The 27,254-nt window shown below is 43.1% G+C and overlaps 3 protein-coding genes across 5 annotated transcripts; 1 reads left to right on the top strand and 2 right to left on the bottom strand.

Annotated features, from left to right (window-relative positions):
• Positions 1-481: 481 nt before the first annotated feature.
• Positions 482-9,268, top strand: cfap36 (cilia and flagella associated protein 36). Of its 2 annotated transcripts, XM_053435989.1 has the most exons (11): positions 482-620; positions 1,454-1,518; positions 1,607-1,708; positions 2,776-2,890; positions 3,002-3,089; positions 4,623-4,782; positions 5,013-5,111; positions 5,752-5,857; positions 6,073-6,248; positions 7,059-7,229; positions 8,399-9,268. In XM_053435989.1, the coding sequence occupies exons 1-11, from the start codon at positions 515-517 to the stop codon at positions 8,480-8,482; spliced, it is 1,272 nt and encodes a 423-aa protein (XP_053291964.1). In that variant the 5' UTR covers positions 482-514; the 3' UTR covers positions 8,483-9,268. The 2 variants fall into 2 exon arrangements, with proteins under 2 accessions (XP_053291964.1, XP_053291965.1); XM_053435990.1 differs by lacking the exon at positions 5,013-5,111 and having other exon boundaries at positions 483-620.
• Positions 9,269-9,867: 599 nt separating this feature from the next.
• ppp4r3b (protein phosphatase 4, regulatory subunit 3B) lies at positions 9,868-18,769 on the bottom strand. Of its 2 annotated transcripts, none has more exons than XM_053435988.1 (16): positions 18,319-18,769; positions 17,734-17,789; positions 17,164-17,262; positions 16,457-17,080; positions 15,720-15,797; positions 15,028-15,144; positions 14,808-14,924; positions 14,332-14,463; positions 13,992-14,094; positions 13,866-13,907; positions 13,420-13,578; positions 13,004-13,173; positions 12,755-12,894; positions 12,264-12,409; positions 12,020-12,165; positions 9,868-11,857 (listed from the first exon to the last, which is right to left on the bottom strand). In XM_053435988.1, exons 1-16 carry the CDS (start codon positions 18,458-18,460, stop codon positions 11,747-11,749), a joined length of 2,382 nt encoding a protein of 793 aa, XP_053291963.1. In that variant the 5' UTR covers positions 18,461-18,769; the 3' UTR covers positions 9,868-11,746. The 2 variants fall into 2 exon arrangements, with proteins under 2 accessions (XP_053291963.1, XP_053291962.1); XM_053435987.1 differs by having other exon boundaries at positions 12,264-12,412.
• A 333-nt stretch (positions 18,770-19,102) lies between these two features.
• LOC128453334 (polyribonucleotide nucleotidyltransferase 1, mitochondrial) lies at positions 19,103-26,825 on the bottom strand. Its single transcript, XM_053436169.1, has 28 exons — positions 26,670-26,825; positions 25,791-25,851; positions 25,618-25,692; positions 25,364-25,469; positions 25,235-25,284; positions 25,041-25,104; positions 24,911-24,958; positions 24,671-24,784; positions 24,350-24,536; positions 24,169-24,220; positions 23,943-24,000; positions 23,698-23,794; positions 23,501-23,603; positions 23,256-23,326; positions 22,995-23,031; positions 22,832-22,898; positions 22,630-22,719; positions 22,447-22,500; positions 21,956-22,065; positions 21,732-21,803; positions 21,554-21,617; positions 21,376-21,459; positions 21,215-21,298; positions 21,012-21,118; positions 20,756-20,811; positions 20,573-20,651; positions 20,444-20,491; positions 19,103-20,353 (listed from the first exon to the last, which is right to left on the bottom strand). Exons 1-28 carry the CDS (start codon positions 26,786-26,788, stop codon positions 20,198-20,200), a joined length of 2,313 nt encoding a protein of 770 aa, XP_053292144.1. The 5' UTR covers positions 26,789-26,825; the 3' UTR covers positions 19,103-20,197.
• Positions 26,826-27,254: the final 429 nt, after the last annotated feature.

Consider the following 27,254-nt stretch of genomic DNA (forward strand, 5'->3'; position numbering starts at 1 on the left):
CTCTATAATATAATATGATGTAATATAATATAATATCATATTACATTATGTTATATTATGTTATGTTGTTATATTAAATTATATTATACTATATGTCATATTATATTATATTATATATATTATGTTTATTATATTCTACTCTGTTATGTTATGTTATATTATAGTACGTCATATTATATTATATTATATTATATTATATTATCTGTTTCCTTTCTGGACTCAGGCACTGACGCAACTGTCGCCCTGGCAACCGATTAGGCGTCATCACTCTCGCCTTCAAACTGATGAGTTCGCAGATCTCCCGCTAGGAAAGGAGGCGAGGAGGCGAGGCGAGGAGACAAGGAGGCAGCCGCTGAGCCGCGCCATGGAGCCTGGTTCATGAAGCGCAACAGACCCGATGTCTGTGCCCGCGTGTCCGGGCCCGTGTGTGTTCGTGCTGTAGCGGAGGAGCTGGACCCGAACCCCCGCAGCTGCTAACGCTGCTACCGCCGCCCGGCGCTCCGCAGCGGCCACCATGGCGGAGGACGACAGCGACTGGGTCGTGGAGAGCATCGTGGGCTACCTGGGCAGCCCCGAGTGGGTCGTCCCCGTCACGGACTTCATGGAGAACAAATGCACAGGTAAACAAACTGCGCTACTCGCCATGTTCTCAGCAGCCTCACGGGCTGGACCAAGTTAGCGAGGTGGCTAAGCTAACGCTAACTTGTGACTGCGACTTATTTTCAGTTGTGTGATATCTAATAATTCAGCAGCTGGTTATTAATCGATCATTTCAATATCAGAGAGTGTGATTTCCGGTTCATTAGTTTCGGTTTTGAAGCCACGAAGCTCCCAGGGTGAGAAACAGAGACCTGTCACAGGACGAGAAGATTACAAGCTAGGTAGAAACATTAGCCTCCAAACTGTGGAAATAACAGATTCAGTGATAAACACTCGTTTAACATCGAGTCTCTACTGCACTTCCATTGTGAATGATGCGTGATGTGTTGACTCCATCCTTTTATTTATTTATTTATTACATAACTCTTCTGTGGTCTGTCCTGATCTACTGTGTTTATCATGTGAGTTCAGATAAAAGATAGGCAGCTTGGTAAAGTCGTCTGAACTGAAGTTATGTTGAGAGTTAATATCTTGTTGATATTAAGAGATAAGACAATTATTAATCCTTGAAAAACACATAAAACACTATAACACATGAACAAGTGGAGATAATGTCTAAAACAAGTATTAACATATTATGTCATTTAAACTGTTTAATTACTTTATTGTCATTTGTCGAACAGTTTCTTATGAGTGAAATTATTTGTACAAGAAGTTGTGTTACATGTGTGTTGTCTTGTGACAAATAGAAAATCAAACAAATTAACGTGTGTGTGTCATGTTTTTCAAATGTCTCCCATGAGTTCATTCTCAATGATGAACTACTAACATTTGGATGTTCTTCATTTTTCAGTTTTTGATGACGAAGATGAAAACAAATTATCATACACAGACATCCATCGGCAGTATAAGAAGCTGGTGAGTTCAAGTTGATTTTGAATTCACGCATCACTCACGAGCTGTTTTCAGAACGGCTGGGATGATATTAGCTGCTTTTTATTTGCAGGTGGAGAAGCTGTTGGAGAACTACATGGAGGAGGTTGGCATCAACGAGCAGCAGTTCCTGGATGCGTGCTCCTCTCCCTTTGCCAAGTCCAACACACTACAGGTATCCCCGTTTGCACTCGACTGTCAGCCTGCCACCTACTCTGAATGAAGAGTCAAGGATGGGTCATTCTGACACAGCCCCAGTGATGCAGATTTTTCCTGGTGCCAAACTGAACTGGTGTCTGTCTCGCCCTTCAAGGCAGATGTGTATTTTGCTCATTCATCCTGCCATTAGCTAGTTTGAAACACTCAAATAAAGTGATGGTGTCACCACCACTTGTCTTTAAAATTTTACAATCTTCAGATTTATTCTCTGGACCCATCGAAAAGTGTGATGTGGCTATACCAGACAACGAGAAATGGAGATTTGGATTTCATACCAATCATGATACTTGGATGTTATTTATCACAACTGAGATAAATAGTTTAAGTCTGTAAAGCAGGTAGAAAATGTATAGATTAACTGATGCACAAGTTTCATTTCTCAGTATACAGAGTTTTTTTTAATTTATTTTATTTTAAATTGCATCTAGACTCCAAAATATGACTGAGGGAATGAGGTGGAATACTTTGAATATTCGATGTGGTCCTCACATCACTACTTAATCATACTTCAAGGAAATCTTGTCAGCTGCTCGCAACATTTTCAGGAGAACATAAGATGTCTTGAGCTCAATCACTCACTGTAGCTTGATACATCAACGAGAACATACATTTTCAAAGACCCCATTTGGTAATACCATGTCCCATTCATGATTCTATTTAGTACCTAACCCTAAACATGACCCCACATAACAAATGGATCCTGAGAGTCCAAGACATCAGCTGATTATAGTGATTATTGACGTCCCCCACTGGTCACCCTGTCCCTCTTATCTTCCAAGGGTCCCCACTAGAGCCTTGGATGCTATAGCCATTGCTGATGGGAATTGGACAGCTGTGCTAGAGATAAATTTAACTTTTATATTTAGTAAACAACATGTGCAACTGTTCATACAATTTCTAAATCTAAGAAATTAAAGGAAAATAGACATATAAAACAAAAATGGCACAAAGTATCATAATTCCATTTATTTAACTTGTGGGCAAAGTGATGTTTCATGCTCTCATGTAGTTTTCTTTGTTCAGTCGGTGTTCCAGCCGGTTCTGGCCACAGACGACTTCCAGATGTTCCGCTCGATGATGGTTCAGAAGAATATGGAACTCCAGCTTCAAGCCCTCAGGGTCATTAAAGAGAGAAATGGTACGCAGGCTGCTTAACGCACACACACACTTACACCCAAACACACGCACAAACAGGAAAACGTGACTGACATAGCTGCGAGTCATATGTGTGTGTCTGTGTTGTGTGTAGGGGAGCTTCCAGAGTGTCTGACTGATGGTGTGGATGTGATGACGGAGCTGCAGCAACAAGAGATGAAAATCCTGCAAGAGGTTCTCAGGTCAGTCACTTGTTCTCTCTCTCTGATCCTCTTGGTGTCGTTCTGTCTTTCTGTGTCTCTCTGACACACACATGCAGACACACACACTTTCTGTAAACACCTAACTGACTGGTCTTCTTTGACTCGACCTCTATGACCATGATTCAAAGGTTGAATCAAGGAAGTGCCATATACTGGTGTTGCCTAAACTTTACTCCCTTAATACCAAGAAGCAATAAAACCAGTTCTTTCAAATCGCTGTCATTGATATTGTTTATGTAAAATCTCAGATCTGTAAATGCTAAACCTTTAATGTAAGATCTGAGTTTTCTCTCCATCATACTGCTCTGATCCATTTTCCTTAGGCGCCCGTGGCCTGCATGTGCACAGCTTTCCTTGATGCTCCTGCCGCTGCTCTCTAATGGGATTTTGCTGGTGGAAGCTTCAACAAGTAGAACACATTGAGTGTAATGGGGTTAAGCTCCTTAGGGTCCAGCTACTTTAGGTTGGAGAGACTGACGCTAAACAAACAACTGAGAAAAGAGTCATTTTATCCCTTGGTCTCAACACTGAACCATGGCTGTTTACTGGCACTGCATTATCAAGCATTTCCTCCCATTCACACCCCCATGGCTTTGATCGGAAAATTAGCTCAGAGAGAGAAATTCTCTTTTTCGTTTTTGCTAGTTGTTTTCTGAGATACAATTTCTGACAAGCTATACTTTTGTGCAACTGACCTTTCATCACACCATGAGACTCGTACATGTTTTCTCTGGTGGATCTGAATCACGGACAAGTCTGCAAGTAGATTTTCATTCTTTACTGACATGAAATCAAGTGTTTTGAAGAGTTGTTCTGCACTTCAATATCATTTTAGAGCCCAGGTTGGGAGAAGCTCCAATGCAACGATACTTGTCACATCTTTGTCTTGCTGGATAATTGTGAGCACATCTGAAGAGACCAACCATAAAGCCACAACAATGAGATTGTTCATCGTGTTGGTGTAAATCTTCATCATCAGTTTAATGAAACACTTCATCATATCCACTTGCTTATCCTGTGCAGCTTTTCTTGGTAAAAGGAAACGATACCTCCTCGTCTTCTCGCTCTTTTCCCTGGTCTCTCCCTCTATTTGTACCTACTGGTAAATGCTTTTCGGAAATTACCTCTAAGGCAATTAAAGCTGTTGAATCAATCAATTAAAGGATTCGTGTGTGGTGCCTGGGACAAGCAGGCCAGGGCAGAGTGTTGCCCCTTGAGGAAATCCCTGACGTTCTTGTCTTATTCTAGTATCTAGTTCATTGAGCCGATGGACAGAGGTTAACAGAACAATGGAACCTGCTTAACATTCAATTTACATGGTTATTATCATACCTGGGGTACCAAACATACCCTGAAACTGTTCAAAGGGGCCTTTGAATGCTCTGTTGTGAACTTTTCAGTTTCAGCCTTTGCCAAATTTATGAATTTTGCTTGAGCTAATTTACACAAAGCCCTGGTAAAACTGTAAAATTCAAAAAAAGTAATGTTTCTCTCCTGCTGCCCTGATCTCAGAAAATCAAAAGAGGAGTACGAAGAGCAAATGTCCAGGAGGCAGCTGTTCGAGGAGGAGGTTGGTTCCACCTCCAGCGACTGCTCTGATAGGCCAGTGGCAGAGAGCGGCAGAGCCCAGAATACCACCTCTGCTCCCAGCCAGCAACGCACCAATGCCAAGGTATGACATCATGAGCTGCGTGCGGCAAATCAGATCAAGATCTGTGGAGCACCTCATGTGAACCCTGCGCCTCTGCACAACACACACAACCTTTGATTGTTTTTTGTGTGTCGTGCCTGATGCTACCAATGCAGAATGGTTATTGCCGACATTCCCTTTTCCCGTTAAAGTCCCATCATCAATCGTATAATGTGACACTTTCTCTAATGAGGTATTCATTTCATGATAAGGCTAAAGCTGAGGGGAACGGTGGCAGCAGAGGCAGCAGCAGCAGTAACGGTCACCTCACTCCACTAGTGAACGGAAACACTGCCACTGAACTGAATCGGGTAACTGTACCATCAGTGATCTGATCATAGCAGTGTTCTGCCCAGTCTGAGGATGCATTGATACCATTCCACAGCGTGCAAATATAAAACTGAGTATATTTGAATTGGGTAGAAAGGGAAGTTCTTTTTATAAGATTTTTGTATCGCTATGACATTAAAAATTCAAACCCACGGTATCGGTGCATCCCGAGGACACGTGGAAACTGTCTGATCGCCTCTGTAGCAAGTTGTCATGTAGTAGCTTTGTAGTTTTAAAGCCGGTCAATTAGGTTACACGTGCAGCACCAACGGATTAAAAATGTTTGCTGCACGGGGACTGGAACATAATGTGTCTGACATGCTATTACAAATCTGAAATATTCATTGAGATATTGATACATATATACACACATATATATATAATATTACTAATCAGAGCTCTTGGTCAAAGAATAATTTCAGCTTAAAGTGCTTTTCTACTCAGCTGCCAGCAACAGCAGACAGAGAATCAGGTCATTTCAGGTCTACCAGCTGAGGACTGTAGATTATGTTGCAGTTTCTATTTTCCAGCATTAGTATTTTATGGTAATGGGCTGAATTGAATGCAATGTTTGTGTCAAAGGTGCAACGTGTGGTAAGTCCTGTGGGTCCTTGTGTCCAGGTCAAGGTCAACCCTGTCAGAAAAGAGGAGAGGAAGACAACTGACCCCGGAGCTGGAGATGAAAAAGGTTCAGCTAAGAGCCGGTCCTCATCCAAACTCATTCCAGGTAACTCAGAAGAAAAGTTAACTTAGCTGGTTTACTGCTTTTATTTTAATCTTGGTAAAACCTTTATTAAATCAAAATGGTAGTTTTCCAAACCTCATTAATCTCTGAAGGAAAGTGTGGGTTACAGGCATTATCGTATCTTAACTGCGTTGTCATTTACTGACCAACCGGAGAGAGTCACAAGTTCCCAAAGTGATTTAAACCTGTGTGTTCAGATTGTAACAGTGTGGAGTCCAGAGTCCTTCCAGCGGTGAGAGCTCCAGTGAAGTCTGCCGAGCCGTCCGCCAGCAGCGCTCCTCGGCCCACGGAGCAGAGCAGCAGGAGCCGGACTGCGGCCGAGACGTGTCTGGAGGAGGCGCACAGGGAGGCGGGCTTCTCTAAGCCATTTACTGTGAGTCTGTGAGCCTGCTGCACCATCTGGGAGGGGCAGCGTGGAACCTGTCAGTCATTCTGTGAGGGTCATACAAAACTAAAAGATAACAAATATCTCCACATGACAAACAGGAGCCACACAAGAAGAGGACACAAACCAAGAATCTGTGTCTGTAAACAAAATCAGAGATATGAGTTAGAGACGTGTCACCCCCCCCCCCCCCCCCCCCCTCACCTGAATCCTGCGGAAAATGTCAAGCTTTAGCTGAAGCAACTTACAATAAGTGCATTTAACCATGACGGTACAAACCCAGAACAACAAGAATCAAGAAAGTACTATTTCTTCAAGAAAGGCCAACTACAGGTGCTAACTTCCTGCTGCATTGTACTTGTTTGAAACTGTAGAGAAAATCCAGAGAAAAATAGTCCGGAGACAATAAAGGAATTTTAATCTTAATCTTGATCCTCTGCAGGACATGTCTGAAATCTGCTTAAATGATTTTCCAGGTTAAAGCAACACTTTGCAACTTCTCTAACATAAAACAGCAGTTCCTTTTAAACAGAGGTTGATGGTTCACAGACTGGGAACAGGGAGAATGTTCCCTGTTTCCTTCTGTAGTGTTCCCCAAATCCTACATTTCCTCCTTCTTCACTGCTGTTATCTTTCGTACATTTATTCTAAAGTGATACATCAATAAGTAGCTTGCAGAAAACCCCTAAAACCCGTTGATATTGTTTTTAAATAGTTGGGAAGGAGTTGACTGAGTAAAGTTCACCGGGCTTGTGGCTGCTCTGAGTTGCTGGTGAACCTGTTCTCTCTCTCCTGCAGGAGTTGTCATCGTCACAGCAGGAGGAGCTCCAGCAGAGGGCAGCATATCTCTGTCAGCAGCGAGACAAGCTGCACGCGCTGAAGAAGGAGCAGCAGAAGACCAAGCAGACCACCACATCAGAGGAGGCCCCCCCACCAGCACCTGCACCACCAGCACCCACCCCCACCCCGGTACAGACAGCCCGCTCCTTCACTACAATCCACTTCATGTTACCTAACTCCCTTTCATCCTCTGCTCATTGGTTTGCTCTTTGACACAGCGTGTGGAATTATCCTTAACAAGATGAAGCCAATGTATTTTGTATGATTTTTTTTTTTCCTTTAGACATTTATTGATAAACACATAAAATAATAACATTTCAAACTAAAAACTTTGCACAAGCGTCTCATCCATCCAAGGGCTCTCTCATGTTGTCAAGAGCTTTGACAATTCATTTGACACTGGCTGTCAGTTGTGTCCCAGTTTTCACATTGTGGTGAAATTGTGCGAGGACCTAACAATTTACATAGTTGTAATACTGATTCAAATTGTGATCATAATTATTTTACTTTTAAGTTCTCATTCTATTGTTGATTTCACCCAGTTTTCTTTCACCAATATTTTTCTCCTAATTTCTCTTTATCTTCCTTCTGACTCATTTATTTTATTTATTTATTCCTGTTCTTCACTCCCCCCCCGTCTGTGCCTGGCCTGTCAGGAGGCCGTGGGACAGTCCCAGAGGAACGGGGCCTGTGCCCCCCCTCTTCCTGCGCCTTCTCCTGCACAGCACTCTAACTCCTCCAGACCGAAGGTGATCCGTCAGCTCCCTCTGCCGGACGTGAACACGTGTAGTCGTGTAGTTGCTCATGGCTGAAGTGTCGTGTGTGTGTGGTTCCCTCTCCCTTTTGTTCCTCTTGTCCTCACCAGAGCAAATTCCTTTGTAGGTGTAAACCTACTTGGCAATAAATACTCTCTGACTCTGATTCTGAAAACCTGACCTAAAGTCCTCCATCAACACTTCTCACACACGGAGAAGGAATTGTTTGCAGTCTTTGCTCTTTTGACTTGGATAAAGTCCAATTTGAGCCCCATGAGGTGTCATTGACCTCCACTAAGAAAGACAGTGGGTTTCATGAAGGTCTTGAAATGAAAGCGATTCTTTTAGGTAGGTGTGGCATAGCTCCGTTTTCCACCCCGGCTCGTCTCATCTACTTTTCCAGTGTGTACTTGTGTGCTGTGTTGTATCTTAGTAGCCTTCTCGCTGCTTCTTCTACCCTTCACCGTTTAGTTTCAAGCCGTGCTGGTGGTTATGATGTCATCAGTAAAGGTGTCAACCTGACTGTCTGGTCTTTCCACACAGGAGATATCTGCTGAGGAGAGGAAGAAGCTCCAGAAGAGAAAACATCTGGCCGACAAGCTGAAAGAGGAAGTGATCAAGAAGTAACTTCCCCCTCCGACTTCACTCCGGGGATCAAACATTTTACAACCTTTACTTTACCTCCGTCCGTCCGTCAGATAGTTCACTCCCCACGACACATTTCAAGATACTTCCCAAAGAAACACCAATAGTACGAGATCTTCCCGAAACCCGGAGCTTTTCCCCTGGTGGTCTACAGAGGAGAACTGGCCCATTTTACTTTGTGAAAGTACCGGTGTGTGGCAGAATCCACTCATACCAGGGGCCACACAAGTATTATAAGATCTGTCAATTACAAATGTTGGAACGAGAGAATTCAGAGAACGTCAGGTGGAGAACTCCGATTACTTTCACTTCACTAGATGTTCGAGGCCTGTGTCCAACACATCGCTCCTCATTCAGCACAGAGGACGACACTAAATGTGGACTGTTCAAATTGAATTGCAAAATGTACCCACTGTATAATGTCCTCACACATTTAATTGCATGCATCTGTCCAGCGAATGTGGGAGAGGACTTTATTTCTATAGTCCAGCGTGGTGGTGACATTAACCAGCACAGGTGTTCAGTCTTGTTTCTCCACTGTCGTTAGCATGTACATCACATAGCTGAGAACCCAGTAGCAGCTCAGCTCGGAGGGGGGGGTGGGGGACCACGCCGCTGTGTGTTCGTCAAGGAGCCAAGAGAACCGCGTCACGCTTTCTACTAGGAACGCCGTAATCTGCAGTCTTCACTTTAAGCAATCTTGATGCAGTTTCTATGTAACATTGCTATCAGGTATGCTGTTTAATAAATCACATTTTATAGAAACAACCTGGACTCCAGATTTTTTTAATTCATAGAAACTGAAGCTGCTCTGTTGTAATTGGGTTGTTTCGTCTGTTAGTAGTTTTACATATGAACTTGGTGGGAGAAGACATTTAATGTTGGTTTGAATCTGGATCCAGGAACTTTCCTTCACTTTTGCTGGACAGAACATTTTTCAACATTTTGAAAAGAAGGAAATCAGACATTTAGGAGACTGATATCTACGAGTATATATGATTTGGTGCAGATCCAAATTAAAATCTAGTTGTAGTTAATTTGATTGCGGTGTCATAAGGGTGTATGAGGTATGAACCTTTAGCTACACGTGTGTTTATGCATGTTGGCAACTTTTGGTCTCAGAACAATCTGTTTCAATCTAAGAAAAAGGTTTGAAACCAACTGAAACTTTGTCCTTACCTATTAATATATATTGTGTGTCCTTTTCAAAAGAAACGAATTTAGAAATTAAAAAAATATCCTGAAAAGAAAAGTATTCATGTACCAAGAGGCAAATTTGATCAGATACAAACATTTAGCCTCATCCAGAACATTCTGTCGCTCCAATGGCCAAATCATTGTCTTTCAAAACAAAGCTCAATTCACAATTTCAGTGTCAGGGTCACATTTAATTTCAAAACTTATCAAATTCATACAAATGTTGGATAATGGTAGTAAATGCACTTAATACAAGTTCATCAAGGGAGCGCATGAACAGTCATATTGTTGAGCAACACGAACAGACAGGAGGGAAGAATTTCACTGCTCACCTAAACGCACACTGGCCTTAATGGTTTTACTCCGGGTTGTAGATTTAAGTTATTGATCCAGTCTGACTCCCTCAGTGGCCTCGACACAAGAAATGTTTTGGACCTGACACTGAAATGCCTCATCGCCCTCCGGCATCCGTCAAACCCTTATCTGACTCCGGTTGACTCTAATGCTGCATGGCATCGACTCTGGATATGAATCATCTTAATCATAACTAATAAAAACAGCTCATCCGTTCATGGGGTTTGGCTTAAAATGGTAAAATAATGTGCAGTTGTTTTGGTGGACAGGCCAAAGGAAGACGTCAAACTGGAACTCAAATTAAAAACGTGGAATTGGCCCGGATCTGAAAATTGTCGTCCTTCAAATCGCTCATGACACCGGAATCCTCTCGGGTGAAAGACGGGAAACGTGTGCGTCACAATGAGGCCGCTAAATTCTTCAATCCACATACAATACAAAACGTCAGACATCCTCCAACTGTTGGCTGCAAAAATGACTTTACTGCAGTTTAATATGTTATTTCTTAAAACCAGCATTTTACATTGAATCAAATGTACTGGACTGAAAGGGTGAACAGCGACTCCACCTTTTTGTGCGACGACAACAAAAAAGATACACAGGTCAGGTCGGAGTCTCTCTCCCCTTTCAAAATCAGGTCTAGGGCAAATGATTAAAAAGGAAAAAAAACATCTGTACAGTACTGTTTAACAAAGTCATGAAATACAGGATCTCTGGCTAACGCAGTCCTGCACGTGAGACGCTGTGTTTGGTGTGTGTGTGTGTGTGTGCCGTGGCCAAACAGACACCATGGCTTCTGAAGGTCTGAGTCCTGCTCCTCTGGGTCCGGTTTCATCCTGGTACATTTTTTATCGTTTGTCCCCTCCCCTGTCTCTCTGTCTCTCTGTGTTTTGTTTCTGCAGTGCTGCCTGGATCCGTCTTGTCCCCAACAAGAGTGAATAGTTCTGTGGCAGCGGCGGCGCACACACTGCTGCTGCCAGTCAAGCTTCCTATCACTATAACGGCTAGTCCTGCTAGCCTGACTGGCTCCTGAGCAGGTCGCACCCTGGCTGCTTGTGTTCTGGCTGCCTCTGTCTCTAGAGCTCACCGGTTCGAGATCGAGAAAGATGGAAGGGAGAGTTCAGATGAGGACGTGTGAGGACGTGGGAGGGGGGGGGGGGTTCCTGTCGGGTCAGTGTAGTACCGCAGCTTCCTTGCCACTGTTGCTATAGCAACAGTGCAGAGTTGGGAGCCGCCTTGGCACTGTGTGTGTCCCCCCCCCCCCCCAGCAGCCTCTCTGGTCACTGCGTAGGATGGTGGATGAGAAGGAGAAAGAAAGGAGTTCAGAGAGAGGTGTGGACTAGGAGAACAGGAGTGTGGGGAAACAGAGGAGAAGGCAGGAGGAAGAAACGAGGTCTCGGGTCTCCTAGTGGAGACTGTTGGTAAAAAGGAAGAGATATAATTGACGGGCTGAAGGAACAGAGGGATCTGTCTTTGTTTCCAGTGAAGGAGAAACTCTCCATCTCCTCCCGCTGAGGAGGAAGGAGGAGCAGAAATAGGGAGGGGCTGAGTGAGGTGAGCGCTCATCTTCTCCCGTCTCCTCAGTGAGACTGACGGGTGGCGCAGGCAGGCCCAGGACCAATGAGACGACCAAAGGAGGGAGGATGGGAGGGACTCTGTGTCCGCCCACCACGACCAAACAGAGGACAATCAGCCTTAAGAGCTCAGGCGGGGCCGCTTCCTCGGAGACTGCTCTTCCTCCTCATCTTCCTCCTCCTCCTCGTCATCCTCATCATCTGGGTAGTCCACCAAACCAACCAGAGCGGTCTAAGAGAAATAAAAAGGACGACAAATTACTGACTTTTGAAAGAGACATGATGCTTTTTCTGTTTTCCTCTCCTCCAGGGTCTGACATAGGTTTATTGTGTGTGTAAAAGGTCGGCAGTAAGAGAGGCTCCTCTTCCCCACAGTGAACACTATTCCAATTACCTTAACTACTGGAGTGGCAGGAAGAGCAACGGTTTTCACAGACGAAGCTGAACTGTTGTTGGGAGTGACTGGTGGCGATGAAGGGGGACTCACAGCAGCTTTCCCGTTGTTGTTGTTGTTGGCACCATTAGCTCCGTTGGCAGCTACTGCAGGAACAGACAGCGTGAGCATCAAACTTTCAGAGATGTAACGATGTGAGGAAAGTTTATAGGATGATAAATAAGGTGATACCGATGAAACATACCTTTTTTGGCTTCCATGTACTTGCCGTAGCTGTCAGAGAAGTCGTCCTCCATCCTCTTCTCCACGGCCTCTCCATCCTCATCATCGTCGTCGTCATTGAACCACAACTCTTCATCTTCGTCCAACGACCGTGCATCTCTGCGATATCTGCTGAAAAGGAAATATTTATTTACAGTTATTTACAGAACAGCTTGTGGGAATATTAGATCACTGCACTAATCTGACTGATACCTGAAGCTCCTCCTCTTGTTCATACAGATCTGACCTGAGACATGTCGGGCCAATCACAAGCATTTGTCCAAAATATGTCAACAAAAACGAATCTTCATTGCCCTGTGCTACATCACACGATACGTGGCTCTGATAGATTGTTGGTCGTCCAATTTTGAGTCGAGAACTTGTGGCCAGTGACTGTTGATCAGGCCCTTTGAACATTCACAGAGTATCTGATGCTGCCAGAGGCGGTTTGACCGTTGAGTCTGATCTACTGACCTGTTGAGCCTCTGACTCAGCCGGTCTTTTTCCTGCTCGTATCGACCTTTCAAGCCCTTGAAGGTCTGGACGTACTCGATGGTTTCAAGTGCTTTGTAGAAATTATCCACAATGTGAGCGATGAGAGATTTGATGTCCTCCTGGAAAGAGAGGAGAAGGTGGAGATCACAAACAACCAGGCGTCAGTGCCATGTTCAAACACAACGCGAGTCGACACAGTGTTCATTGAGGAGTTGTGTGTTTGCGCACCACTCTGATGAACTCAAAGAGCTCTATGATGGCGGAGTTGAGGAGGTTGTATCGGGTGCCGTTGTCCAGCAGGGCGTTAATGACCGGCTCAAACAGGTTCCCTTTGATGATGTAGCGGTTGTAGTACTCATCCTTCAGACCGATGATCCTGCGCATGAAACGCAGGGCACCTTGAACACAAACAAGAAACCTTTGTCAAACGAAGCCATGTTTGTATCTAACTCAGGAGAAAAATAGGACAATGTCGATGCTGTGAGGTTGGATTCATAAAGTAAATCCACAGCTCAAAATAATGGCTGTTTACAACTGAGAACGTTTAAAAGAAAAACAAAACAAGACAAAGCAGCAGAATGGTGTGTGTTTGTGTGTGTGTGTGTGCACTCCAGTGATGAGATGTTGTGTATGTGGGGACTCACAAAGAGCGAGGAAGGTGTGCTTTGAGTTCATAAGCACCAGCACTCTCCTGAGCAGGTCTTTGTTCATGATGTAGGTCTTGATGTGATAGGTGTGGTGCTCCACACAGAAGGTGAGAAGCTCCAGGATCAGTGCCAGCAGCTGAGCTGTCTGGAAGTTGTCTACACAAAAACAACAAATCTACTTTAGGACATCACAGATACACAACGTCACAACCCGCCTGATTTAGGGGATGTGCTATAATGAAAACTATATTTACAGAAGAATGCATGCAGAAAAGATGTGTATCCATGTTCCACAGTTATCACAAAATGCTCCTTATTTTCTATATTCAAGTTATATATATTGTTTTTATGATACACGTATTAGTTCCAGCCAACTCTTAATGCGCACAACCTAAAATACTTTTCTATGGTCCCTGGTTGAGTTTGAGATGATTAACACTCACCTGGACAGACGGGGTTGATCTTCGTTGATCCCTCCTGCAGATCTGAAAAACACAGAAGAGTCATCAAATTATCTATTTTCTTATTCTGAAACATTCCACTTTATTTTAACTTTCTGCTCAAATCACCTTTTGAGTTTTTGTCATGTGCAGTGTTGGCCAGCAGGGGAGCCGTCAGGACATGCATGCAGTACTTGTAGAAGAAACTCAGGAATTCAGTCTTCTCTGTTTTCTAAAAGGAAAAGAGACAAGAAACTTGTTGATGTTGTGTTGCTGGGCAGAGGAAATGAGATTTAGTTTACACAGCTGTCGACAATGTGTTTAGGAAGCATCGAGTTTAAACAGGAGAATCACATGAGAAGCTAACCTACAAAGATTTGTTAGTAATTATCTTTATGTGCTTGATTGTGTTCATCAATAAATAACTGTATAACCAGTCTAAATTAAAAGTTGCGCACACGTGTTTTACATTTGTGGACGCAAGCATGTTCTCTGGGTCGATGAGCGTCCTGAGGAGACCCATCAGCTGGACAGCACCTCCTAGCTCGGGGTCGGAGTCACAGATCATCTGCTTGATGACAACGTTTATCAGCAGAACGTCCTAGAATAAAAAACACACGGGAAAAAATACAGTTAGCAGAAGGTAGTGGTTATAATAGTACATTCAGATTAAAAGACAAATTAAACAAACATTTAATGACACAGTAAAGCCACTTAAAGCTCGCTGGAAGGAAGCTAATTTCACAGAATGATGAAGCCACGTCAAACCACGATAAGCTTGTAAATAATGTTTAATATAAATAATATTATACCAAACAACTAGTGGCCAATCGGCTGTCTTGCTTCCTGTTTGGTTTGAGTTATGTAATCCAGGTCTGACCAAACTCCTCCATTGAATTGAAAAAGTACGGGAACGTGTGTAGACGGTGAAGTTAGGATGCTTACATCATCTGTCTGCTGAGGCTCCTGCATGACAAACTCTCTGACCATGGAGGGGCTGAATTCCACCAGGTACGAGAAGATGTCTGTGGCTGCTGCTCTCACCTGCAGGTCATCCATTCCCTGAGCAGAAGAATTAAAGTTGAAAAAACGTTTCTACAATTCTTTTACCCACCTGTGTATTCGTTGAAATATATTTATATATATATATATTCCGCTAACATACCATGACTATTTCTAGAGCAGGTAAGATGCCAAGATTTGCCAGAGTTTTGAAGAAGGCGTCTCTGTTTTGTGGCTGCAACGTTTGTGAAAATGCACAGAATTCCTTGACAAAATTCACCTGAAGAACAAAAAAAAAAAGAGCATAAAGTATTTTAACATTTAACACATCAATCCACATGATAATTAATATAAGTATTGGAAAATGATATTTTTCAAACCCTACATTTCCGGTTTAAAGCTTTTTCAAAGTTAAATAAACAACTGCACAGACCAATCAATTGAATTCTCTCTTTCACTCTTGACGAGTCTACAGTGTTGAATGAATAACACTCTGCCAAGTTTTTGTACGACAAGCAGGATGAGAAGGAGTTCATTTGCATCAAAGAGCGGTCCTGAAATGTGAGTGAATCTATACAACAACGAGGCAGCACTTGTTTCAACGTCACAATAATATTTATGCCTTTATTAATATTGTATTTATCAGTCTCATATTTAATAGTTTGGGATTTCAAACTATTTCTTAATATTGGCACTGTAGAGGTATCACATCTAATGTCTGCTTTCCCTTCTATATGACTTTAAAGTCATACATTTGCTTTCAATTCCATTACAATAAAAGCCAACTCTCCAATACATATTTAAATTCAACCAAACATTTAACCACAACATCTGACCAAGAGATTTTTTACTTACAAGCTCTCTTCTTTTACTGTCGTCCGTGGCTTCATCCGTGAGCTGTGCGAAGACCTCGGTTAGGAACTTCTCGTCCTCCTGAGATGCAGGAAAAACAAGATTTGAACATAAAAACATCAAAAGATGACATTTAATATAAAAGGAAAACAGTACTGGACGCCAAATATAAATTGTATTATTCCAACAACACAGAAAACCACCATGATTGTTAGAGAGACACACTTCACTTGTGGTTAACCTTGACACAATAATCGGATGTCCAACACTTTGCACTTACACAGAAGGACTGGTCTGTCTGGGGTGTGTTGTTATTATTGGATGGTATGGCACAGTTAGCATCGTGATAATGATTGCATGGTGACATTTTTCTCAATCAACACATGCTTGAGATCTGAACACACTGAAAAATACTTAATAAGATAGACGTGAAGTTTGTCATTTTCTCATTTTAATGTAAAATCATCACAATACAAAACTCAGGATGATAACACATCTCTCACCAAGAAGCTTATACCCTGCGCACAGAAACAAATGATTAAAAATTCTGATATTAATTTCATGGTGTTATTGTCTGGAACTACAGGGAGGCAGGGTTCTCAAACAGATTTCAGTCATAGGCAGCACAGTGGAAATGAGGTACAAGCTGAAATACACTAGATTAATTGTATTGTTAATGCAGAAGTGCTCAACTTGTAATGGACCATTAGATGAGGGCTTGTTGATGGATGGGTCCTTACCTGCAACATACTGACAATCTCCACCTTGTTGAAGAAGATGAAGGAGTTGAGTGTGGACATGAAGTTCTCCTCGAAGACGGATGGCGTGGGCAGGATGATGTCCTGGATGTACTGCACCCGGTAGGTCTGGTGGATCTTCTGCCGCAGCTCTGAGTCCGTGATAGGGATCACCTCCTTAAACTTTGCCGTCTTGGTCAAAAACTCCCGATGCCGTTTAGGCTGAACCAGTGCTGGGTCATACTCAAGGCAGCCAACCACATCCATGATGCATTCGTCAGAGAACATCACCTCAAAGAGGGCCGCTTTGTTGAGGAACAAGACACCTCGGACAATCTCATAAAGGTGATGTAGGCCCTCTCTGTTGTCCAGGTCTTCACATACTCTGAAGAGTCCCAGGAGTTTCTTGATGTAGCCCTCGCTCATCAGGGCCAAGGCGAGTTTCTCCCTCCGGATGGGGGAAGACAGGACAGATGTAACCAGGTCAGCTATCTCCTCCAGTCGACTAAGTTCGCATGTAGGGAGCTCCACCAGGTGGCTCGTCTCTGGGATCTCCTCGAAGCGTTCCTCCTCTGACTCATCAATGGGATCCTGGGTGATGTCCAGGGCAGGGTCCTTGCCTTGAACCTGAGCATTAGAAAAATGTTAAAAAACATATTAAACAAGGAGCATAAATTGACAACCTCCTGTTAAAACAGAGTTGTTTTTACCTGACAAATCTTCTCCCAGATCTCATCACATCCAGCCTTCTCTTGGAAACTTAGGGCAAGGTCATAGTTATCTGCTTCGGACCAGACAATTAGCGTGTCCTGGAAATAAGAGGAAACATCAGACTGTACACAATATGCTTATCAGCATACTCACAGGATACACTGCAGTATCCTCACATGCACTCTCACACAGAGATTACACACTCAAAACCAACACAGAGCTCTTACCTCACGTCCTTAAAAAGGCCAGATTATACCACGTTTTATAACAAGATGTAAACATTTGCCTCAGATATGTTATGTTCGACTATGTGGATTGTTTCTTCAACTGCTTTCTGTAAATACCAATTATGAGAGCGGCCTATTACGTTCTATCAAGTTGGCTTTCATATAGGGAATTTCCTTTGTCCGCACTTTAACGTTGGATCATTTACCATACAGCAACAAGTTGATCGTTGAATCGATTAACACAAAACGACATGAATCGAACACGACAAAGACTTTTGATCTAACCGATGTGTATTTTCATGCCTGCTTTAGGCCCATTAAGACTCAGATGGTCTGTGTTACCTGTTGTTTCTGATATGCTGTATTCGGGCTTATCTTCGACTCCAACAGTAGAGATCCTGAAAACACAAAGATTAGGGTACAACTGAAACAGTTCCTGGAGGTAAAGGTCAATTAATGGTAACAGGGCAAATCTCGGCAAGTAGACAGAAAGGAACAGTGAGGCAGAAATATTAAATTAACTATAAAAAACGAGCAGTGTAACACTCCCATCAGCTGATGAAAGAATTACACATGTGATGGGGCCTCAGTGTGAACACAGGACGGTTTACTATCCAGATCAATAACAAGTTGTGCGTTACAACCCAGACTTTGAGGCCCCACATGCTACTGGGATCCTGTAGCCTGCTCCGCTATCGAGCCTGCTAGCACCAGCTACAGAGCAAATTACCGGCTGTTAGCTTCAGAAGAGGCCAGCTCCGATCGCTACAATAATTTAACACTGATTTAAACACTACAACACAGAGTTAAAACATTTTTAAACCCAGGAATTTGATCAAAGTGTGCACAGGGGGCATTTTGGCCGAGCTAGCATGCTAGTATTAGCCAACGTAACGTCAATGCGGCTATGCTAACCGGGGAACTTACCGTCTGATTCGGCCCGAACTAGCAACGAAATGCCCTTTAGTCGCTCGACGAATGTGGACGAGACGTGTCCGGTGCCCCGGTCGTCCCACTGCCGGTCTTCGTTCAGCGTGTACACCTTCACCCGCCGCCGAGTGTCCGACATGGTTAGCCGCGTCGGAGCTAGCAGGCTAGCTGGGGCTGCTAACAAGCTCTCACCTCACCCCCGTCTGTTAGTGTTTTCCTACCCGCGACCTGTGAACGGTCTTTCCCGCATGTTACGGTTCACAGCAGCGGGGAAATTAACCTGTGGCTGTTTCACAAACGCATAACTCGCCGGGCGTGAGGCGGCTCGACCGGAGGCTTCTTCTCAAAGTGTGAATTCGCGCAGAGCACAACAACTCCTGCGGCCTCCTCGCTAACGTCCACACTCCGCCATCTTGTAATCCGATCTTGTGTTCTTTTTCTTCCTCGACGTCAATCAGGCGCTGCGGGGTCTCGGCCCCTCCTCCCCCCCGAGCGGAACCGACCAATGGGAGAGCGGCGGCGTCGCGGGCACAGCGCTCCACCTACAGGCGAGCAGCGGTACAGCAGCGGTTCCCCTGCAGATGTGAGAGGAAACAAGATCCTGTTTCTTTAAGCTGTTTGTTTTTATCACAGCAGATTTGAACGTGTTCGGTGCTTCACTGCTGAGCTGCTCACTCATAGATACAGATGATGCACTTGTGTTTGTAAAGAACAGTTCATGCACACAGGTCGATTCAAGGGGCTGAACAGGGACATAAAAAAAAAACACACATAGGCTAAATTAAAAGACAAGATAAAAACTTTATTGATCCACACACTGGGGAAATTCATCACTTAAAGGGATGGTTCACAGCAATATGAAAATTAACGAATTATCTACTCACAACTATGCTGATGGAGGTGGTGGGTTTTGAGTCCACAAAACCCTTCAGGGGCAAACAGCGTTGCAGCCAAATCCAATACAGATGAAGTCTATGGTAAACCAATTCTTCAAATGTAAAAACAACAGGGAAAAAAACATAACATTCCTCCATAGTGCTACTGTGGCTTCATCCAAGTGTCTGTAAACCCCGCCATTCAAATTTGACTCGAAACAGTCATTTACACCGTGTTTTAAGTTTAAATGTCCTCTGTGATCCACGTCAGCAAGTTCTCACTGATGTCGTCAGATTGCTCTTGGACAAGAAGCGAATGTGAACCTGGCTCCGGAACCGGATCACAGCTCTACTCTGCTGACTCTTTGGACATGATTGTCTTGGGCGAAAATTACATCCGGTTCATCGTGTGTGCATGAACATTTTTGCTAGAAGTGAATTTGAAGCTTAACACAACAACCAGTTATTGATTTATTTACATATATTATAAACAAAGCACAATAAAGAGAGAATATAAGAAAAATAAAGAAAAAAGAATTGGGACATTTTTCTCTTTGCTTGTAAGTTCTTTACAGCAAGATGCAACATTATCACACAGATAAATAAAACCATTGTTGTTGTAGATCTGCAGGTAAACGCTGCAACATGACGGCTCTGAAGAAATCTAAAATAAAATGAACCCTCCACTAGATGCTGTTGACGACTGAGGTGAAAACAAGACACAATTTAAGAGGATACTCAGATGATATGTCGCATATTATTATTATTTAAGGTTTGTGCACAGCCATCGAAGCAGGACACTACGGTGAAGTGGTTTCCGGAGCAGTTTTATCACGTCCATACCCACAACTGGGAAACGTTCTTTGTGAACAACACTCGTTCAGTTTGTGGCAAAATCCGATGATCTTGGTTTGGCTGATTTCTCAACAGGTTGTAGAAAAATTGCTTGAGTATTTTCTTCTTTTCTTCTTTCACAGAAGTCAGTCTCTTCTGTTGACTTGTCATGATTCGGTGCCGGTCGGCTGGCTGCTGTTTGGACCGATGGAGATACTCTGTTTCTCACTTAATGTCTTGACGATGGTTGCAGCAGGAGACTGGAGCACCTTGCGGGAGAGTCTCATTCTACCGTCCGTCGGGTCCCGTCCGAAGTACTTGACCTGGTGACAGAACTCCAGTTAGAGACGAGTGGAGATAGAAAAGAGAGGAGACTCAATTCGAAAGTTCAGCTAGCAGCTAAGGACACGCACCTGTATCTGCTGTCCCACATCTAAACCCAAAGCACTTGGATGTTTGATCTAAAACAAAAAAAATACAAACAAATTAACCTCAGGAATAGAAAACTTAGACAAACAGTATACAGAAGAAAATCCACCAACCCGTTTGTGGTCCAGTTGTGAGTTGTGCAGCAGGACGGCGCTCATGTTGGGATAAAGTTTCACCATCACACCAATGTCTCTGTAGCAGGGAGGGAAAAGCATGTAGGACTTGTGTGAATGCAAAAGGTCTGAGAAACGATTACAGGCGTGTTTTAAAGTCAAAAACTCAATGTGTTTGTTTACCTTATTTCAGTGATGGTGCCGGTGTAGATGGCACCAAACTCCAGCTGCTGTTCCTGCTGCAAAACAGAAAAAACATACATACACGTTCATGCTAATACTCTGTAAATGTATAGGGACGTACATGTATGGATATTAAGTTTTTATTTGATCTGGAGATATTGTTATTCTGGTATTTTGATATTCCAGAGCAAGTCACATAGAGACCGACAGAGATTGCTGGAATTATTAGATGCTCCTAAATGTTTTGCAGACTCACATCATCTTTGCAGATCTCGCCGATGAAGTCTTGAGCTTCGTTCATGGCTCCCGGTGACGGAGCGAACACAGAGAAAGTCTCCTCATCCACCTGACTTATTGTCACACCTTCAGGAGAAAAATACCAAAAGTGAGAAACACTTTCATGTGCCACTACATCGACAAAGACGTCCCAGTCCTAGTTGGTTTTCTGATGAGTAATACCTGTTTGAGCTTGTAACCTGCGGAGGTTGTAGCCGCCGGGACCAACAAAGCGAGCTCGTCTAGAAACAGGCACCCGGACAGTTTCTGGAGGCAGAAGACAACTCGCATCAGAACACAAAATCTTTACATTTATACATAATCAAACACAACACAACACCTACCGATAACTGGTCCGTTCTCTTTCCTGGTCTCTCTAGGTTTGACTATGCATTTGTTCATGATGCCCAATATTTCCCTCTTTGCCACTGAAACATAACAACATAGAAACAAATGCTGTCAAACACTCATCTTAATTAGTGTAAAATGCTGAGTTTCAGTCTCCAGCATTAACAATATTACCTGTGGCCTGTTGGATCGCCTCCATGACCAACTTCAGAGGCAAACCTGCTATCTTCACATCGGCCTGGAGGGCAGATCAATCAAAATGAGCCAAGGTCATTATTTTAATTTCTTTTTGGGTCAATTTGTTTAGTTTTTCTGCCCGTTTCAGCAACAGAGTGAGACAAAGAAAGTTCACCTGTAAAGCAGTGATGCCCTTGTTTGTTCCTGCCAGTTTGAAGTCCATGTCTCCGAGGTAATCCTCTATTCCCTGTTTAGAGAAAACAGATAAGCTCTCATTCAACATCTCCAATATAATTAAACAAGAACATTGGCCACAAGTTATTCTCATTGCTTAACTAGACTATGTCTTGCACTCAATGGTGATTGGTCAAACACTAGCTACAGTAGAGCAGTATCTACCAGAATATCGGTGAGTAATCTGTAGTCTTGGATCTCAGTGGGTTTCTCTGCGTTGGGCTTTGAGATGAGGCCGATGGCCACACCTGCCACAGCAGAGGAGATGGGAACGCCTGGGAGACACAAACACAGACTTATGAGCTAAATCACAAAACTACACTTCATTAACGTAACAGCCAAATCTGTGTGTTCAGCTTTAAATAACAGTGTCTGTTTGATTTGACTTGCATGATAAGAAACCATCAATAACCCACTCTGGTAGACGATATAAATAAGTTTTATGTTGAATAAACAAACATTTAATTTTGCCATATATATATATTAAAAATGCATGATATTTTATTGTTTAACAATAAACTAAACAAATACATAGAACTCGAACTAAGAAAGTAAACCATTTGAAATGTATATTTTTTTAGAAATCCTACATAAAATTGATGTTTGAACAATTTGACAACAGATTTCATTAAGAGGGTAAGAGAAATGTCTGGTACCTGCATCCATCAGTGCAAGGCTGCCTGCACACGCTGAGGCCATCGAGGAGGATCCTGAGAGGAGACACAGAGAGGGAGGAATAAAAGGGATTCACACGTTTACATCCACATTTCAGTCTGAGATATTTTGCCGGACAATGGTCACGTTTCCTGTGACACATATAAAAGTGTCACCACACTCACCGTTGGACTCTAACACCTCAGCAGTGAGCCTGATAGTGAATGGGAAGTCTTTGGGAATGACTGGTCTCAGAGCCTTCTCCGCCAGGGCCCCTGAGAACACACCATCAAGAACAGATACATTTAAATCCTTCCAAACACGTTCTCTGTATTCAAGATTCTTTACAGACGCTGAATACCAGTCAAAGTAAATTTGAATACAAACCATGACCGAGCGCTCTCCTGTTGGTTCCGCCCACCTTTCCAATTTCGTTGGTTGCATATGGAGGAAACTGAAATAAAAAAAAACATAGATTTGTGTGTTGAAGGAAACAGAATCATATCTAATAATTTACAACACATTACCAATGAAAACAGATAATACTCACTTCATAATGAAGCATGAAGTTTTTGTCTTTGATTCCACTGCAGATAGAAAAAAAGATAATTAAAAGGAATTCATGAAATTCTCTGATCGCAAATCTGGAAAAATCCAGCAATTTCATTGTCTAATAGCTTTAAAGATGGGGTTTGTTTTGGGACATTTTCTTGTATTTAGGGGACTGATGTCTATTAGTGTGTAAATTCTAGAGCTAATGGATTTACATATGTTTCGTACGTGTAGTTTCACGTGTGAGTGATCATTCTACCTCAGAGCTGTGGTGATAATATCTGCTTTGACAGTAGATTCCAGGGAATCGAATGTGACACTGCACAGCACCTGCAGGAAAGAGAGGAGAAAACAGAGGAGCCGTCAATTGAACTGCTTTCTGATAACAAAACAATCACATACATTGACCTAAGAAATCAGAGATGCTTCAAAAGACTGAAACATGACCCTATTGAATTTGTTTCAAATCAAATCTTGACTTTTTTCTTGCAGCTCTTTACACACCTGTGTTTGTCCTCTCTGAAAAAGGGCGGAGCCATGGAGCGGCTTAAAGAGGTCCACGTCGCAAGAGATGTTCCTCAAAGCCGTCAGTTCCCTTCCATCACACCTGACCCACAGACACGTTAAACATTGAAACAAAATATTCAAATACAATGTTTGCATCGTGTGTCATGAGAATATAAATGTATTTAATCAGTTACCTCCTGTATTCATTCAGCACCAGGTTGCGGAAGACTTCTTTGCTCACAACGTTGAAGGAATCGATGACCTCAAACTGCTCAGCCTGAGGGAATTTTGCTACATGAGAGAGAAAAATACATGAGACCAAAAAACTAAAATGTAAAACAGAACTTATGACTGGCAGAAAGAATCAGACAGAGCTGCAACATTATTTGAAACACCTCAATTTATTTCCCGCTGAACATAAACACTGAGTATGACTCACCTTTAAGATCCTCTTCTGTATCGAGTCTAACTTTGTTGATGGCTTCATCTCTAGAAATCTAAGACAAAATTATTAGTTATAGTTTTACTCGACAACACAACACACTAACAAACAAAAGAAAACTGAGCACTAACTGGTTATAAAATGGCCTCATGAGATGCCAAGAGAAAGCTGCTGCAACGACAAACTTTGGATCAACATACCGGAAACAGAGGTGAGATTTTACCTTGTCATGATTGGAATCAGTGAAAACCGCATAGATCCTCTCCTTAGCTGATCTGCAAAAAGGAAACCAAAGAACAAGGCTTTCATTTAACATCTAAAACAGTTTGAATCCCAGTTCATCCCAGTTCTGACAAGTCAAGTGACTCCTACATGATGGAAAACAGATGCATTATGGGTCTTACTGCCGAACGTGTTCCACCATGTCAGCCGGGGTTGAGAAGACCTTGACTGGGGTGCGCTTGGTGACCTTCTGTTCTCGGGCCAGTTGCTGGATGGTGTGTATGATCTGCTGGGTGTGTTTGACTCCCACCTTCACCGCATGGCAGAAGTCCTGCTGCAGCACGTTCTCAGCAGACGCCTCGATCATCACTGGCAGACAGAGTCGGATGTTAATACCAGTTCTGAACAAATGACTTATCTGTGCTGTAGATGGTCTCAAAGTGTTTTTTCAGTCGACAAACCCCAGAGCAGCAGCTGGGAGCTTCATCTGTTTGCTGACTTACCCACTTGACTGCTGGGACCTCCAGCCAAAATCAAGTTGAGACTGCTGGAGGTCATCTCGGCCCGGGTGGGGTTGATCAGCAGCTGTCCGTCAACCATGCCCACACGCACGGCACCTGAGACAAAAGCAGCCCCACACTGGTATCAAAGACCAGTTCAATAACAAAGACCAGTTCAATAACATCCCAGGACTTAACGCCTGTCCACCAAACTATAGGAAGAGGTCTGAAGATGTTGCTCACCTATGGGTCCGTTCCAAGGGATGTCGGACAGAGCCAGAGCAGCAGAAGCTTTATCGAAGGAAAATATTGATTTAGCTTATATTCTAAAAAATATGTATTCTCTGTTAAAATCACAACAGTGTGAACTCACCGGCATTAATTGCCAGCACATCTGGATCATTGACACCGTCAACTGCAAGCAGGTTACAGAGGATCTTCAGGAGACACAACAAACACACATTTGGAGACATATTCACATTATGTTCAGAAATAAAATGAAGATTAGTAAAAAAAGAGCTGAAATATAATTCCATAATGGTGACGTCCCCTTCAAACTGAACTGACCTGCGTGTCGTAGAAGTACCCAGAAGGGAAAAGGGGTCGTATGGACCTGTCTGAGGACCAGAGACATGAGAGTTAGTCAGAGCACAATGACTGCATCACATGAAACAAGACCCGGTCACATCAGCTCACCTATCAGTCGGCTGGTGAGGATCTCGTTGTCGGTGGTGCCCAGCTCCCGCCTCAGGTGGTTCGTGGGGATTCGACCGGCAGCAGCAGCTTTCTGCCTGTAGTCCACCTGTCAATCAAACACACACAGTGTATTTTCTAGTAGACAGATGACTCACAGTGACAGGGTGGATTATACTTCCACTTGTGTCACATATAAACAGAACTAGAGACCAGCTCCACTAAAAGAACCCGATTGTTTAATTTGGAGAACTTACCACAAGAGGCATGAACTGAGACGGAGAAGGTTTGGTCTTGCTCACAGCCGTCGCCATCACCGAGGTATCCCCCAACTTCATTCAGAGAAAAAGATGGAAAAAGGTTTAAATTTTAATGCATCAGCACCAAGTACTTGTTCGATGCAAATGTTGACTTTACTATTTCTCTGTACCTGAACGACTGCAGATCCATCAGCGAACCGGGCAAACTTCCCCGTGGAAATCTCCAGTTTCCTATGAAAACAACAAGAACACAACACATCAACATCTTTGACACAATATCTACAGAGCTGTGTGTGTGTCAGTTATTTTGAATACTACATATATTGTTAAGTATAAAAAAATAACACAACTCCTATTGAAAAAAATATATAATTTTAGGGTTAAATGTTTAAGTGAATTTGACAGAATTTAATCCACAAGAGTAACAGATACAAAACATATACTGTAGATATATATATACAGGTCTGTTGACAAGTGGAGCTCCCCACTACCCCTCCCACCCACCGCTGTGACCCTGTGTTACAGAATACACAAGGATGACACAAAGGAAAGTATTAGAAACTAGAAATCAAAACAAAAATGGGGGACTCTCTACTTTAAAAGGACATGTTTGTGTTCCACCCTCATCTTTATCAGGTCATAATAATCCAGGAAGGTGTGTGTGAATGGGTGAATCCAGATAAACTGTACTTTAAAGCATGTGGTCATCAAGACAAGAAAAGATCAATATAAATACAGACCATTTATGATTTGGGTTGGTAAAATTGAATTGAACTGAAGACTTATTGTTTATATTCATCTATTTCTTTGGCCATGGATTCTGTGAAAGACTTGGTAACCTTGTTTCGATAAGTCCTGAACAAATAAAGTTATAGGAGATGATAAGCCAGTGACAGCACATTAGTTACAGTTTGAGTTATACGTTGAGATACAACAGATTTAAATGTGCCCGGTCCTCTGCTCCGGCTCAGCTGTGAGGACATAAACAGATTTAACAACCCGATGAACTCAGACACAGATTCTGAGAGGAAGCCGGAGAGTCCACTCACTTCTCCCCGAGCTCCACCCCGGCCGTGCGGGGCAGCGCGTGGCTGCGGAACACGCTCTGGTGACAGGGCCGCACGTGGAGCCGCCAGAGAGACGCTCCGAGCCGCAGCAGGTTCGTCATCTTCTGCTCGAACGCAAACAAACTGGGGACGATCTTCTTCACGCCTCGGACACAAGCGTGGGGGCTGCCATGACAGTGCGTCACCGCTGCGGCGTGACGTCGGAGAAACGCGTCCGCTGATTGGACAACACAGAGGTGAGGGTGTCACATCGAAATGGTCCGGAGGATCCAGCCAACACACCTTCAGTTCCGCTAACGAGAAAAACAATGCGAGATATTGTAAATATAGTTGTTTTTTTTTAAGAGGAATTTTCAAATTCCTAAAAGTAAAAGTTTGTAACCAGAAAACCTGTGTTCAAAATCTGATGAAATGTAACGACATATGCAAACGATTCAACAAGCCACAAACCAAAAGCCCTAAAGACTCTTACTAAGAAACTTCAGTGTTTAAGCTGCTTTTCTTATCTTATCTTATCTTATTTGTCTTTTATTTTCTTTCATTCCTTTAATTATCTTTCCACTTTAC

The sequence above is a fragment of the Pleuronectes platessa genome, chromosome 12 (genome assembly GCF_947347685.1).
Source record: "Pleuronectes platessa chromosome 12, fPlePla1.1, whole genome shotgun sequence".
NCBI classification, from domain to species: Eukaryota; Metazoa; Chordata; class Actinopteri; order Pleuronectiformes; family Pleuronectidae; genus Pleuronectes; species Pleuronectes platessa.